Source organism: Alexandromys fortis, unplaced genomic scaffold (assembly GCF_014885135.2).
Source record: "Alexandromys fortis isolate MF-2015 unplaced genomic scaffold, M_Fortis_MF-2015_v1.1 scaffold_37, whole genome shotgun sequence".
Classification (NCBI taxonomy): Eukaryota; Metazoa; Chordata; class Mammalia; order Rodentia; family Cricetidae; genus Alexandromys; species Alexandromys fortis.
The window spans coordinates 1,271,013-1,284,755 of NW_026067914.1; the positions used below are offsets into that span (position 1 = coordinate 1,271,013).

Consider the following 13,743-nt stretch of genomic DNA (forward strand, 5'->3'; position numbering starts at 1 on the left):
ATATACACTTTAGAAAGTAAAAAAAAAAAAAAAAGTACCAGGCCCACTAAACAGTCAAACTCATACTTAACTTCCACTTCCTGCAACAGTTGCTCAAAGAATCTTTATGGAAAATTGGTGACATTGCCTGGACCAGTCAACTGTGTCGGGACTTCAGCCAGCAAATGGGCAGTTACTCCAACTGCTCCATAGAGAAGGTTGGTTTTTCAACAAGGGGACTTTGGCACCCATCTTATAACCCCAAATGGCTTTTCTTCAGTATATCCTATGGGAGAAGAAAATTATTAGAGAAAGGAGCTTCCTGAGTGTTGAGTACTTTCTCCTTCTCTTCACCTCACATGTAGCCCACCATGTTCACCCAGCTTTAAGGAATATGGGTGTGCAATAGGTTTGTGCAATAAGCTCGGAATCTCTTCCAGAGGAGAAAGAAAGGACACTGATTAAATACCAGTTTGTTCTTTGGTTTCCATTATGCCACTGCTACAAAACAATAACAAAATTCAGCAAGGTTGAAGGCAAGAAGTTGTTCAAAATGTAGTTCTTGAGTTCCTTTGTGTCCATAACCCTCCACCCTGCAGAGTTCCATTCTAAATGGGATTTGAATCCAGGGTCTGCTATGTACTCGTAATGTAGCCTGGGGGCAACTGTTTAAATCTCCAAATCCCCAGAACATTCATAGTTTGATTTATTTCAAGGGTTTCAGCATGTGTAGAAGCAGGTCAGTGCAAATGGTATATGTGTGCTGGGTATAAAAGCAGTATTGGTCATGGCCATTATTAGGATAAGGTCATTCATAAAGTTTAATATTTAAGAAAAAACATTGAAGTTTTACAATTCCTAATACCAAGTGATTTTTATTCATTATTAACTTCAGTTATTCTATATACTTCTCAAAATTCTCCCTGACTGACTCTGATGTGGTTCAAAGTACCAATTCTCCAGACTGGACTCCAAAGCCTGCAGATGCACGTTAAGACTATGTGAGCAGTGCCTCATCCTCATCACACAAACAGTCCCGGTGCACCTGAAGTCATACCATTCATCCAGCAGTCTCCAAACTCCAACATGATTCCTCTTAAAGAGGCAGACCAATTTTGAGGAGTTTGGCTTTTTAAACAGGGTTTTACTCAGTAGCTCAGGCTAACCCGGAACTTCATGGAAATCCTCCTCAGGATCCTGAGTGCCCAATAACAGGGATGAGCTACCAAACATGGAGAGGCAGAGAAATTTAAGTGGTGAAATCTCTCTTAATCCTTACACTGAAAATAAGTTAATTAAATGTGTACCTGTTAGTTTTTGCTGCATAACAAGTTATGTCTAATAGTTTGAAATAACAGCTGTTCATTTATCCCATAGTGTTGAACTTTGACAACTGTCTTGGGAATGGACTAGCTTAAGTTGAGCTTTCAATCTTCTCAAGGAGGCTCTCAGTATGTACCAGAGTTTCATTCATACATCATGGTCTTAGTTAGGACAGATTGTTTCTATTCCAAGTAGTCTTTTATTTCTAACTGGCTAGCTAACATGACCTCATAAGTTAACAATACACGAGATCTTCCTTGGCCATAGGTACAAAGAGACTTAAACATTCCAGCCTGAAAGATGGAGGTATCCCAAAATCCCATCCCTCGCTGGGGAGCTACTGTCAGATATTTGTGGAGGAAAGGAGAGGGGCGCACTTTTCATTGCTTAGAGTTGGAGAGAACCATTGCAAGGTTGCCCTGCCACAGGGAATGACCCCATACTCAAGCAGTGGATGAAATGGGTTGAGGAGAAGGTAGGAGATGTGTTGGAAAGAGCTAAGGGGAGCTGGAAGGAGGAAATAGGGAATGGATATGAACAAGATGCGTTGTATACTTGTATAAATTTTCAAAAAGACGTTATGATAGAGAATGAAAGCAATGATGGTGGTAGGAACACTTTATGACAGCATTCAGATAAGGCCTAAAGGAAACACTCTCAAAAGAAAGTATTGTGAGGTACACAGCCATCAGGCAATTAGAAGTCAAGACCAAGTGGATTTTTATCCTAATAACTACTTCCTCCCACTTTCCATTCATCTTTCTTTTCCAAACTTTTAAAATCCTACAGATCATCTTTTGTTTTCCAGAAATTTCTTTGGAAAGCCTTGGGAACAACATTAGCATCATGCCAAGACAGGGACTTTGTGAGCTCACAGATCAACGAGTTCTTGGTTTCTCCCAGTCAACTGGGGGACCAGAGACAGGTGAGACCCCTTTGTCAGTCCCCTTTTCTGGTAATAGCTACCATTCCCCACCAGAGAACCGGGGACAACCCTGTCTTGTTAACCATAGTTATTCATTAGTACATAGTAAAAAGTCCAAAAGAATTTTTTTTCAGGAAAAAAATGTTTCCCTGTTTAAATGTCAGTATCTCATATTTTTTCCAAATTTGTAAAATTACTAAAAGATGAATTTCAAACATTCTTGCTTAACGCCGCCATGATGTGTCTGATGTCTTAGCAGTGATTTCTTGGAGGATGATGATGACCATCAAGATGATTGAATTTTCAAGCTGAGAGTGACCTTAATGGTCATCTAGAAAGCATATGAGCATGAACCCAAGAGATGCAGGGAAGCGATCTCATTTCCTCCCTGCTTAGCCTGGTTGGCAGAGCATGGGCTACTGTGAAGAAAAAAAGTTTATATTTAAAATAATGGAAAGGCTTCCCCCGTTAATAGAAATTGCTGGTAGAAAAATGTCTTGCAGCATATCTTGTTACATCTCTCCCCAGAAATTCTAAGACATTTATGTTTCTTTCTCTCACAGTAAAGGGGAGAAACCACTAAACTTCATTGAGAGTCTGAAGCTGCTTCTGTACCACGGTCTCCCCTTATCAGTGTTTGTTACCATCAATCTCTCTGGGTGACATTTCTAACACTACTTCCCTCTCAGACTGTCCCTTTTCATTCAGCTATACACTAGGAAGCAAAGTAACTTTGTGCCTGGCATAAACATCAATTAAGAGTCTCACCCAAGCTGTGACAAAGTATGACCTTCCTCGGAGCTTCTCAGACAGCTGGTTTCCTTTCACTGAAGTCAGGGAGTGGCCCATACATTGTTGTCACTTAGGAGTGCCACCTGGGTGAGTTAAGTGCTAACAGGTGACATGGTAAGCGAGACCACGCCTTCCTGTCTCTGCATCTCACAAGTGTGATTATCAATCAAGGAACACCAGACTGTCGGCCTCGGTGACGTGTAATTGGGAAGTCTGGAGCATAGCGCAAAGGTCCCAGTTGAGCAGGGACTCCACTGAACATTTTCAGATGGGAGGGAAGCTTGAGATTGAAATTGCAAACTGAAGGAAATGGAAGAAGAAAACTGAACAAAAGTCTTGTGACGGCACTATGGATTTGAGGGCCTCATCAAGGTTGAACTTCCCTGGCTTTCTCTCATGTTCTCCAGCAGCCCAAGCGCTGGATAAATTGAGAGTCCGTTTGTCCAAGGACTAGGTTTTGGCTGAAATAACATGAATTGGAAGAGAAAAATCACAGAGTGTTACAAAACAAGCATATAAAAAGTCTACAAGACTCAAACAAATTCTTATCTAAGGGTTTTAAACTGAGGTTCCTGGATAACAAACTATTTGATAGGAGTGTGCCAAGTGCCCTCCACTTTCAAGGATGGGGCTTGTATGTCAGAACTAAAAACAGTGCCCCAGTAGGGTTGTGTGTGCAAATGAAGTGTGACAGCATTCATGAAGCAAACTGTTATCCATGAACCATGACAAGATTCTTGTATGAATCATAAGGAAGAATTTATGGTGACGTCTATACTGGGAAAGCAAGGCGGGAAGGAGAATGTGGGCAGTGGCTGTACCATTAGAATATGAAACAACCAGGTCTTAACAACCAGCCCTGAAGAATCAAGTCACCTCACATATGAGGCCATTTTAACAGTGTAGTGATTCTTCAAAATTATCAATAAACATCGCTGGTTATGTTGTATTTTAGGCATTTCAAAATGCCTAAAAATAATGGGGTGTAGCTGTCACCCTCAGCCCCCTACACACACACACACACACACACACACACACACACCACAGCCATAGGTAATTTAGGACAAGCATGGTATTCAGCCACAGTGTACACAGGTACCAACGTTTCACACTGTACCATTTAAATCTATGTACTTCTTATTTGTTGAGTGAGAATAAAAGCTAAACTTAAAAAAATAATTTAAAAGCACAAACATTAATCGTGCTCCCCCTCCCCCATCTCTCGGGGATCAACTGTGGACCTCAGGGTGCCCTGTCCTCTGTGATTGCCCCCTCGGCTCTCTACAGTGACATCAGACATTTGCACTTACTCTGAGTTTGGAACTCTCCCTTGTAGGAATCCCAGCAGCTCGTGCCTTCCCGGCAGTCAGGGCCCTGCCTGTGTTTAACTTTACTGCGCTTGCGCATGAGTCTCTAACGACCGTACTTACATAGCAGACTTCTCCCAGTCTTCCTCAGCCACTGCCTTCTCTCTTTCTTGATCTCTGTAGCTCTTGTCATGCCCTGGCATGCTGTATTGCTCAGTTCCCTGTTGCCTGCCAGCAGCCCTAACTGGCTGTGCACTCCACGGGAATAGGAATTTCAGGGTGCCCTGTTGAACCCTGTGTCTCCCAATGACCGGAAACGTATCTGTCGCACAGTGGTAGATACTCAATAAGAATTGATCAAATGAATGCTTACACTCACAATCTGTTCCTTTCGATTTTAGGGAACCACTTCTATTTTAGGATACTGCTCTGAAAACCACTTGGATGTTGTTCTAAAAGTTCTGAAGACATTCCAAGAGAAGGAGAAGTTTTTTATCAATCGATGTAAGGTAAAGGAATAATTTTCTCTGAAGCTCGTAGTTACCTCAGAGGCAAACATACTTACTTCTTTGGTAACCATCTCTATCCCATACTATTCTTAGCACTTTCCTCAATTCTGAGCACTAGCATTGCAGGATGGTCAGCTATATAAGCAGACTACCCCATTTTGGCTGACACTAGCGCTGACTGGAAAAAAACTAAGTGTACCCGCATTTGTCCCGCCACAGTTTCGGTGATGGATACCCTGCTTCCCTGAAGAAGGGATGGTTACACAGAAGCCTCACAGCCCCACCACAGTCCTGTTTGTGTGCATTTGCACAAGCAAGAGCATATCAGTCTCAGAATCATCCCAGTGCAGTTGTTTAACTCTTGTGGTGGTCCACGGGATTAAGAGAAAATATGAGAGAAAGCAAATCCCTTCACACGATTTGTATCTCCCTCCCCCCCTTGTGTCTTTCAGGGTATATTTTCTGGAAAAAAAAGCCTGACCAAGACAGACCTCATCTTGATCTATGGCGCTGTGGCTCTCCATGCCCCCAAGCAGCAGCTTCTAGTCAGGCTTGATCAAGACATCATGGCGCAAATCCTGCTTCTCTATAATCAATGTTCTCAGGTAACACCTGTCGCAGGACGGCCAAACCAAAATCAATAAGTAAGAGCTAGCATGTTAGAGAGGTGAGCACATATGAGCAGAGACAGTATTTTATGGAATAAGGCCAAATGTTGCTTCCTTCCTGAGGGTCTAGGCAGTGTGTGGCCTCTGACTTTCCAGATGCCTTCCCAGGGCACTTGTATCCATGGTGATATCAGCCTTCTTTGAATGTAAGTAATTACCCCAAATCAAGGAAGGGCAACTAGCTTATCACTTCTCTCTTGCAATGATCTTAACCTCTCATGTATCACCTGTGATATTAAATAGTAAGCACCATATGGTGTGGGAAGTACTTCTGTCTATGTTTTTTTATAATTGGTTAATGAATAAAGCTGTTTTGGCTCGTGGCTTAGCGGAATAGAGCAAGGCGGAAGTTCTAAGCAGATAGATAGAAAAGAAGGCAGAGTCAGGGAGACGCCATGTAGCCAGCGCTGAAGGAGACAGACACCTGATTACCACGAGCCTTGTGGTAAACCTTTGCCAGACTGCTCAGGTTATTGTGTGGTTGCATCATAAGATAGGACTATCTCAGTTTCTGGTGTTTAGTATTTGGTGCTCATATCGGTGGCTTTAATTCTTAATCTTTTATTTAATTTTAAGTTTAAATATTAATAACATAAAACATTTCATAAACTTAAAAAAATAAAATAAAATAATAAAAATAGGTTAATTTAAAATGTCGGAGTTAGCTAGAAATAAGCATAAGCAAATAGACCAACCAGTGTTGTATAATAGTTTCTGTATGATTATTTGGGGGCTGGGCGACCAGAAAACAAACCACATATTCATTTTTAAGGTGAATAAAATGTGTCATTTATCAAGTTATTCAACCCACCTCACTTTGCACCATTTCTGCCTCTGCATTCATCCCAGGCACCCTAACCTTCCTGATTCTATTCCGTGCCAAGAATGTGAGGCCAACCTCAGAGCCACCAAACTGAGTTGCAACTCGTCTGATCATTTCTTCCCCCATAGCATTGTATTTGTTTCTTTCACAAGCAACGTCATACGTACGTCATACATATGTCACACATGTTATCCAAGTCACTTTGCCGGACGTGCTCGAGGTGACCCCCCTGAGAAATCACCAAGGATTGAATCCAAAGTTCGGCTTTGCAGAGTGGATTTCCAGGAATGGTGATTAAGTAGGGCACAAAAGGAATCTGCAAACCTGTAGGCTTATGAGACTTCCGAGTGATTCTTCTCTGAAGGCAGGTGTGAGGAGGTCTCCCCGATGATTCCACATTTGCTTCTCCCTTATGTCGCAGACCCTCTTGCTGTCGGGATCTGAGAGAATTTTACATTGACGTGAACAAACTGGCAGCCACGCAGGGAGGTCACCTAAGAGAGTGATGTTTTAGTCTGGTCATAGTTCCAGAGAGTTCTTTCCACGGTTCCTTGGCCCCCGTGTGCTTGGTAGACTATTATGGTAGCAGGAGTAGATGTTGAAGTTTCTCTCCATGGCACGCAAGAAAGAGGAAGCAGAGGAATCCATGCACAAGATATGCCCTAACCCCTGAGTTTAAAGTTTCTAGAACCTCCCGAAATAGTATTATTATCTGAGACAGAGCATTCTGTGGAGGGACATTCTATATTCAGACCATCATAGTGCCTTTGTGTGTGTGCGCACGTGCGTATGCGTGTGCGTGTGTGTGTGTGTGTGTGTGATAAGAAAAGGTTTTAGGGGGGTAAAATTATAGATAGCAGCATATTCTGGGAGAAAGGTAGTGAGTCCCACACCTTAGTCACCAGACAATGACCTAAAGAATCCTTTAAAGACAGAGTTGACCAGTAAGTCCATTTTTAGGACTGGGTGACAAAATCTTGATGTTTAACACGTTCCTCGCATTTCCAGACTTCTAAGGAAATGTGTCCGTGTTGGGAAGAACAGAGAGAGTTGAACTCAGTGATGTCAGGTCTGTCTTCCAAGGACTCACAGAATGTGAGATGTTATTGTACAGGGAATCAAAGACAATGCCAGGATATGACACAGCAGATAATCTTGGTCAGACCAAGGTAGATCATTATCTCAGCTCCAGTCCTGTAAAAGGTTCTGAGGACATTGTTAGCACTGCCACCACTTAAATGAAGCAATCTTGTTCCTGTGAGACAGTCTACGAGGTACAGCCTCACCGTCGTTGATAATTGCCTTCATTTCAACGACATTCTGTCTGACAAGGCTCATTGTAACTTAGGGATGACTTCAGTGCCTTGTTACAAAAATATTGACCAATCAGTCATGCCATTTCTTATAGCCAATGTAATTGCATAAGAGAACGAATCAGGAATGAAAAAAGGAGCTAAAAGCAGAGCTAGAGAAAGACAACCTAGGATCAGGTTTGCCAATGGTTTCAACACACTATGAATATTTTTGCCCTCAAATCTAATCAGCAACAATGAGGATTTTAAAAAAATGATAAAATTTTTTTGTGATACATTAATTTTTAGTTATGCATCGAGGAATGAGTATAAAAATAAAATGGTAGATAAAGATGATTGGAATAAATACGGAGTGTATTTTCAGAGTAAGAAATTCTGCTAAAATATAACATATGTGAAGAAAAATATAAAACTTGTGGGAAATGTGGCTGGGGCATTATACTGAAAATAATTATTATAGGCACACACAACAAACAACAAACCTAGTCTTCTAAGTAAAAATAAAGTCTGATATGTGACTCTGTGTGGTAATCACAGTGCTTAAGAGGATGAGGGGAGGAAATGAAGACTTTGAACATGTAAGAAAATGATAGAGTACTAGCAAATAGAATTCAAGACTACGATTTTAAAAAAAATCACACACCATAATCAACTTTATTTCATTTCAGAGAAGTGAGGATGGTTCAGCATACATAAGTAACTGCAATGCAATATATCGTTGAACTCACGGACAAAAGTCACGATTGTCTCGATAGATAAAAACTTTGAGAAACTTCCATCTTCCTTTATGATAAACATCTTAAGGAAACTAGGAATTGAAATGATACATTTCAACATCATAAAGGTCATTCTTGACAAAGCCAGCATTATAAGTGAGAAAAACCTGAAGCCATTCCCCCTAAAATCAAGAACAAGACAGGTCTGTCCACTTGACTCCCAATAGAGTACACAGCCAGAGCAGTAAGGCAAGGCAGGGAAAGAAAAGGGATGCAAAGAGGAACAGAAGCCAAACTGTCCCTATTCGTAAACCTAATGATCTGATACTTTAAAGACCCTAAGACACCATCAGGAAACTCTTGTGTCTGATAAGCAGTATCAACAAGGTATCAGCGCACAAATGAGCATATAAGCTCAGTAGCTTGTCTATGCACCAATAACAAACTTGTCAAGAAAGAAGTCAAGAAAAAACATCCCATTTACTATCACCTCAGAAGACAAAAAATATTTAAAAGTAGACATAATCAAGAGTGTAAATCACTTCTACAATGAAAACTTTAAGATGCAGAAGAAACTGTAGAAGACATTGAAAATGGAAAGACATGATTATGAAATAACAGAATTCATCTTGTAAAAAATGCCTATCAAGAACAATGGCAATGGGTTTTTGATCCTACTTCACGTATTGGCTTTGTGGGAGCCTAGGCAGTTTGGATGCTCACCTTACTAGACCTGGATGGAGGAGGGTGGTCATTGGACTTCCCACAGGGCAGAGAACCCTGATTGCTCTTTGGGCTGATGGGGGAGGGGGACTTGATTGGGGGAGGGGGAGGGAAAGGGGAGGCGGCGGTGGGGAAGAGACAGAAATCTTTAATAAATAAATAAATTAATTAAAAAAATAATAATAATAAAAAGATCTGCCGTGGCTCCTAAGCAAAAGAAAAAAATGCCTATATTGTGGGAAGTGATCCACATATTTAATAGAATTCCCACTAAAAATTTAATGTAATTTTTCATAGAAATAGAAAATCCATCTGTAGTGGTTTACAAAACAACTGAATTCAGTAGTAAATGCTAGTTATGAAATGGTGAAGATGGGAGGCAAAATTGTCTGAAATCCATGGACAGCCGTAGCACAAGATTTAGACAGAGTGGCTCACCACACACTGTAAACGACCTCAGTGGGAGCTGGGTGCAGGCGTGCATGACACAGATTCTGATAGGGCGTAAGTCACCTGAACACCTTTCCTCCCCCCACATAAAGCTAAGCATAAGGAAACAGAAAACTGACACCTGCTAAAAATATCCCTAATGCATTAGTCCCGCTGGAACAGACTCAAACATCCAGCACAAGCTTGCCAGCGGTTCTGACTGGCCCTTCAGCTCCACCGTCAGCTACCCCGTGGCTCTCCATTTTATAGCCTTGCCTATGATTTACTCCAGAACCTTTCATACCTTTCTCCCTGACAATACCAACTAGAGACATTTTAGTCTGAAAACACTGCCTTTACCCTTCTTGCTGTTGCTGCTGCTTTTCCTTAATGTACCTGTACGTGAGTCAAGATTTATCCTGTGGCTGTGCTTCTGCGTAAGGGGTGTGTCTTTGGGGTTGGGGAGTGTCTTTAATTGTTGCTCACTCTGAAGGCAACCTACTGACTGGGAGAAGATCTTCACCAACCCCGTAACAGACAAAGGTCTGATCTCCAAAATATATAGAGAACTCAAGAAACTAGACTCTAAAATGCTAATTAACCCAATTAAAAAATGGGGCACTGAACTGAACAGAGAATTCTCAAAAGAAGAAGTTCAAATGGCCAAAAGACACCTAAGGTCATGCTCAACCTCATTAGCAATCAGGGAAATGCAAATCAAAACAACTTTGAGATATCATCTCACACCTGTCAGAATGGCTAAAATCAAAAGCACCGATGATAGCCTTTGCTGGAGAGGCTGTGGAGGAAGGGGTACCCTCATCCATTGCTGGTGGGAATGCAATCTTGTGCAACCACTTTGGAAATCAGTGTTTCGGTTTCTCAGGAAATTCGGGATCAATTGTTGCTCACTCTGTATCTGTTTTTGTCTTTTTCAGGTTCTGGGTGTCTCTATGATAAATAAGGTAGGAGATGATAGATAGATCGATGGACGGATAGATAGATAGATAGATAGATAGATAGATAGATAGATAGATAGATAGATAGATAGACAGATGACAGACAGACAGATAGAGAAAAAAGGAAATCCATGCATATATTGAACACACTTCTTCCTGAAAAGTATGACAAGTGCAGATGACTTCTTGATCGGGTTCTATTGGAAAGGATCTCAACATGCTACTCATTAACCCAATCTGAAGCCATGCTCTGTAAGCCTAATCTAAGGACAAAGAGCTACATTGAGGCCCCAGGTGGTTTAGAAGTACAAACCACTGTGTGCATTTTAAATTGCAGTTTGTGAATCCCCCACTCACTGGGGACCATGACATCAAGTTACTAAGTCACAAACAGCAAAATGTTTAGTGAAGCAAAGTAAAAGTGAGAAATTAAACAATACAGTGCACATAACAACAGTATTATTAATTTTTTATTTCAGCCATGTCTTAGATTTTTTTTCTGTGCAAGTAAATCTTAATTGTTTTATTTCCTTCTGTGGTTTGTGGTTAGAAAAAAATGTTTGAAAACCACCACTCTAGAAAAACTCCCATGTATGTGGGAAGAGATTGACCTTTGTGTCCTAACTTTCCTGGCACTCAAACCCTAGGTGGGGAGTGAAGGTGGCAAGGGGAGCAAACGTGTCACCTTTGGTCATGTTTGTAGACCCAGGCCTGGTACCTAAGACCTGGGCTTTTACCGGGGCTCGTTTTGCTTCAGGACATGGATCTGCAAATGAGTTTCACAAGAAGCATCACAGAGATTGGCATCGCCATCCAAGACACTGAGGACTACAAGTTCCAGTTTACCTACAAGGAGATGCTGATAGGTTTTATGCTGGTGCGTGCACAAGAAGAAAGAAAGGGGACCCTGAGTATTCCATGTAAAAATGGTGACATTCAGCATCGCCATGAAGCATGTCTCTTGAATCCTCTGACCCAAGGCACCCAAAGACCCCAAGTCTTTCTGAAATGTTTGACATCTTTTTTTAATATTTATTTATTTATTATGCATACAATATTCTGTCTGTGTGTATGTCTACAGGCCAGAAGAGAGCACCAGACTTCATTACAGATGGTTGTGAACCACCATGTCATTACTGGGAATTGAACCCAGGACCTTTGGAAGAGCAGGCAATGCTCTTAACCACTGAGCCATCTCTCCAGCCCCCGTTTGACCTCTTTGTGTGTGTGTGTGTGTGTTCCAGGACTTGATAAAGGATGAACCCCTGAATTCCTTGGCCAGCCCTGTCAGGTGGAAAGCCTTAATTGCCATCAGATACCTAAGGTAGGCAAAACCTTTCTTACTCTTGGTGCACATGTGTTTTATGTGTGTGTGCGAACATGCCTATGTGCATGTGTCTGGTGTGTATGTGCCAGAGGTGGACATGGAGTGTGTTCCGCAATTGTTCTCCACCCCATTTTTAGACAGAATCCCTAGAACCCAGAGTTCACAGTTTCTGCTAGACTGGCTGGCCAGTGGGATGCCTTTCTCTGCCCACCGGAACACTAATTTCTCTGTGTGTCCACCTCAGCACTGGGGTTACAAGTACACAACCCTGCTGCAGCTTTTATATGTAGGTTCTCAAAGTCCATCACTGGGGTCCTAGGGATACAAACTCAGGACCTCATGCTTGTGAACCGCCCACTCCACCCCAAATCTTTCTTATTCTTATTTTCTCCCATTCCTCTCTGCCTCCTCCTATCACCTGACTTACCTGTCAGTGCAGGCTCAAGTACATTCTCCCCAAAATAACCACGTTTCTTTAGTGGGGCTCACAAATGACAGCTTTCTCCCCTTCCTAGGCGTTACCAAACTGGCTAAGACATTGATCCTTTGAAAACTGACAGGGTCAAACAGCCATTCAGAGGAGTCCGGTATATTAATAAATAAATGAGAAACTTAAGTTTCTACACAAAAGGAAATTCCTAATCCAAGATTTTAGCCTACAGGCAAATTTTAATCTTCATATTAAAACCTTATGAAATATCAAATCACACTCTAGCTTTAGTTAGCTAGAAAAGATAAGCCTGACCAAAAAAAAAAAAAAAAGAATTTTGTGCAAGTTTTAGAGTCCTATTCCCCCACTGCAGTTAAAGAATTACACTGTGTACTGTCCACATTTGAAAAGTAAAGTTAAAATAACAAAGCTCACCCGAGACGCCCCTGTTGGCGTATTTGACAACATTTTTTTGCTCCCTGATCTCTGGTCCTCACTTTCTTCACAGACCTTTTACATAAACCTTCCACAGATCCAGTTTACATAAGACCTTCCACCCTGATTTTTCTCACTTCGCCATCCAAATTCCCACATTCTCAACAATTCTCCAGAAATGACATTTTTCTTTATTCTTATTTCTGTGTGTAATAGTTGTACATAAAATACCCAAGATCACACATCATCAAGGGAATGAAAGTCTAAAACACTGAGATATCGCCACTTTGCACCCATTAAGATCGCTGTTACCTCAAAAGAAATGCGTTGGTGGGTGAGAGAAAAGAGAATCCCGTGCTGTGGTTTTTGGCATGGACGTTGGTGCATTGTAGAGAACTGTATGGAAGTTTCTGCAGAAACTGAAAGCAGAATTATCAGAGAACCCTTTAGTTCCTCTTGTGGGTTGGATTCCCAATGAAAATGAGATCACCGCAGCATTTTAGAATAACTCCAGTATTCAGCGTAGGTTCTTTCATAAAAGCCGTGGTAGGAAAGCAATCTAAGTATCCATCAGTAGACAAGTGAATAAAGTCTGTGGAGAGCATATACACAATAAAATATTATCCAAACTTAAGAATTAGAATAGCTTGCCCTTTGTCACAATATGGGTTCATCTAGAGGACATGGTGCCAAATAAAATAAACCAGACATGGAAAGAAAAAGTTCCATTGTGTCTCTTATATGTCAAATCTAAAGAAAAAAAGTCAAATACAAAAAAAATAGAGAGAGAGAATAAAACAATTGCTACTAAAGGCAAGTCCAGGGGGAAATTAAACATTGTCAATCAAAGAGCACAGAGTAACTTTCTGTGCAATGAATAAGTCTGAAGAGAATGTGCCCCGTCAACAGCTGTGCTTCCAAACAGCATGGTAATTCAAGATTTCAGCTACATGAGTAAACTATAGTTGATCTTGCTATAGTGTGGAGAGATTATATGATCTATACATGAACTAATTTGTTTTCCTACACTAGTTTTATACACACACACACACACACACACACACACACACACACACACATATATA

General features: G+C 41.2%; 1 protein-coding gene across 1 annotated transcript in view; it reads left to right on the forward strand.

Moving 5' to 3' along the window:
* Nucleotides 1-13,743, forward strand: part of Mroh2b (maestro heat like repeat family member 2B) — a 55,902-nt gene that overhangs the window by 21,384 nt on the left and 20,775 nt on the right. The window contains exons 18-24 of the mRNA XM_050138930.1: nucleotides 90-197; nucleotides 2,111-2,227; nucleotides 4,728-4,835; nucleotides 5,288-5,440; nucleotides 10,446-10,472; nucleotides 11,224-11,343; nucleotides 11,711-11,790. Of these exons, the coding sequence (XP_049994887.1) occupies nucleotides 90-197; nucleotides 2,111-2,227; nucleotides 4,728-4,835; nucleotides 5,288-5,440; nucleotides 10,446-10,472; nucleotides 11,224-11,343; nucleotides 11,711-11,790 (713 nt within the window). The remainder of the gene's footprint in view (nucleotides 1-89; nucleotides 198-2,110; nucleotides 2,228-4,727; nucleotides 4,836-5,287; nucleotides 5,441-10,445; nucleotides 10,473-11,223; nucleotides 11,344-11,710; nucleotides 11,791-13,743) is intronic.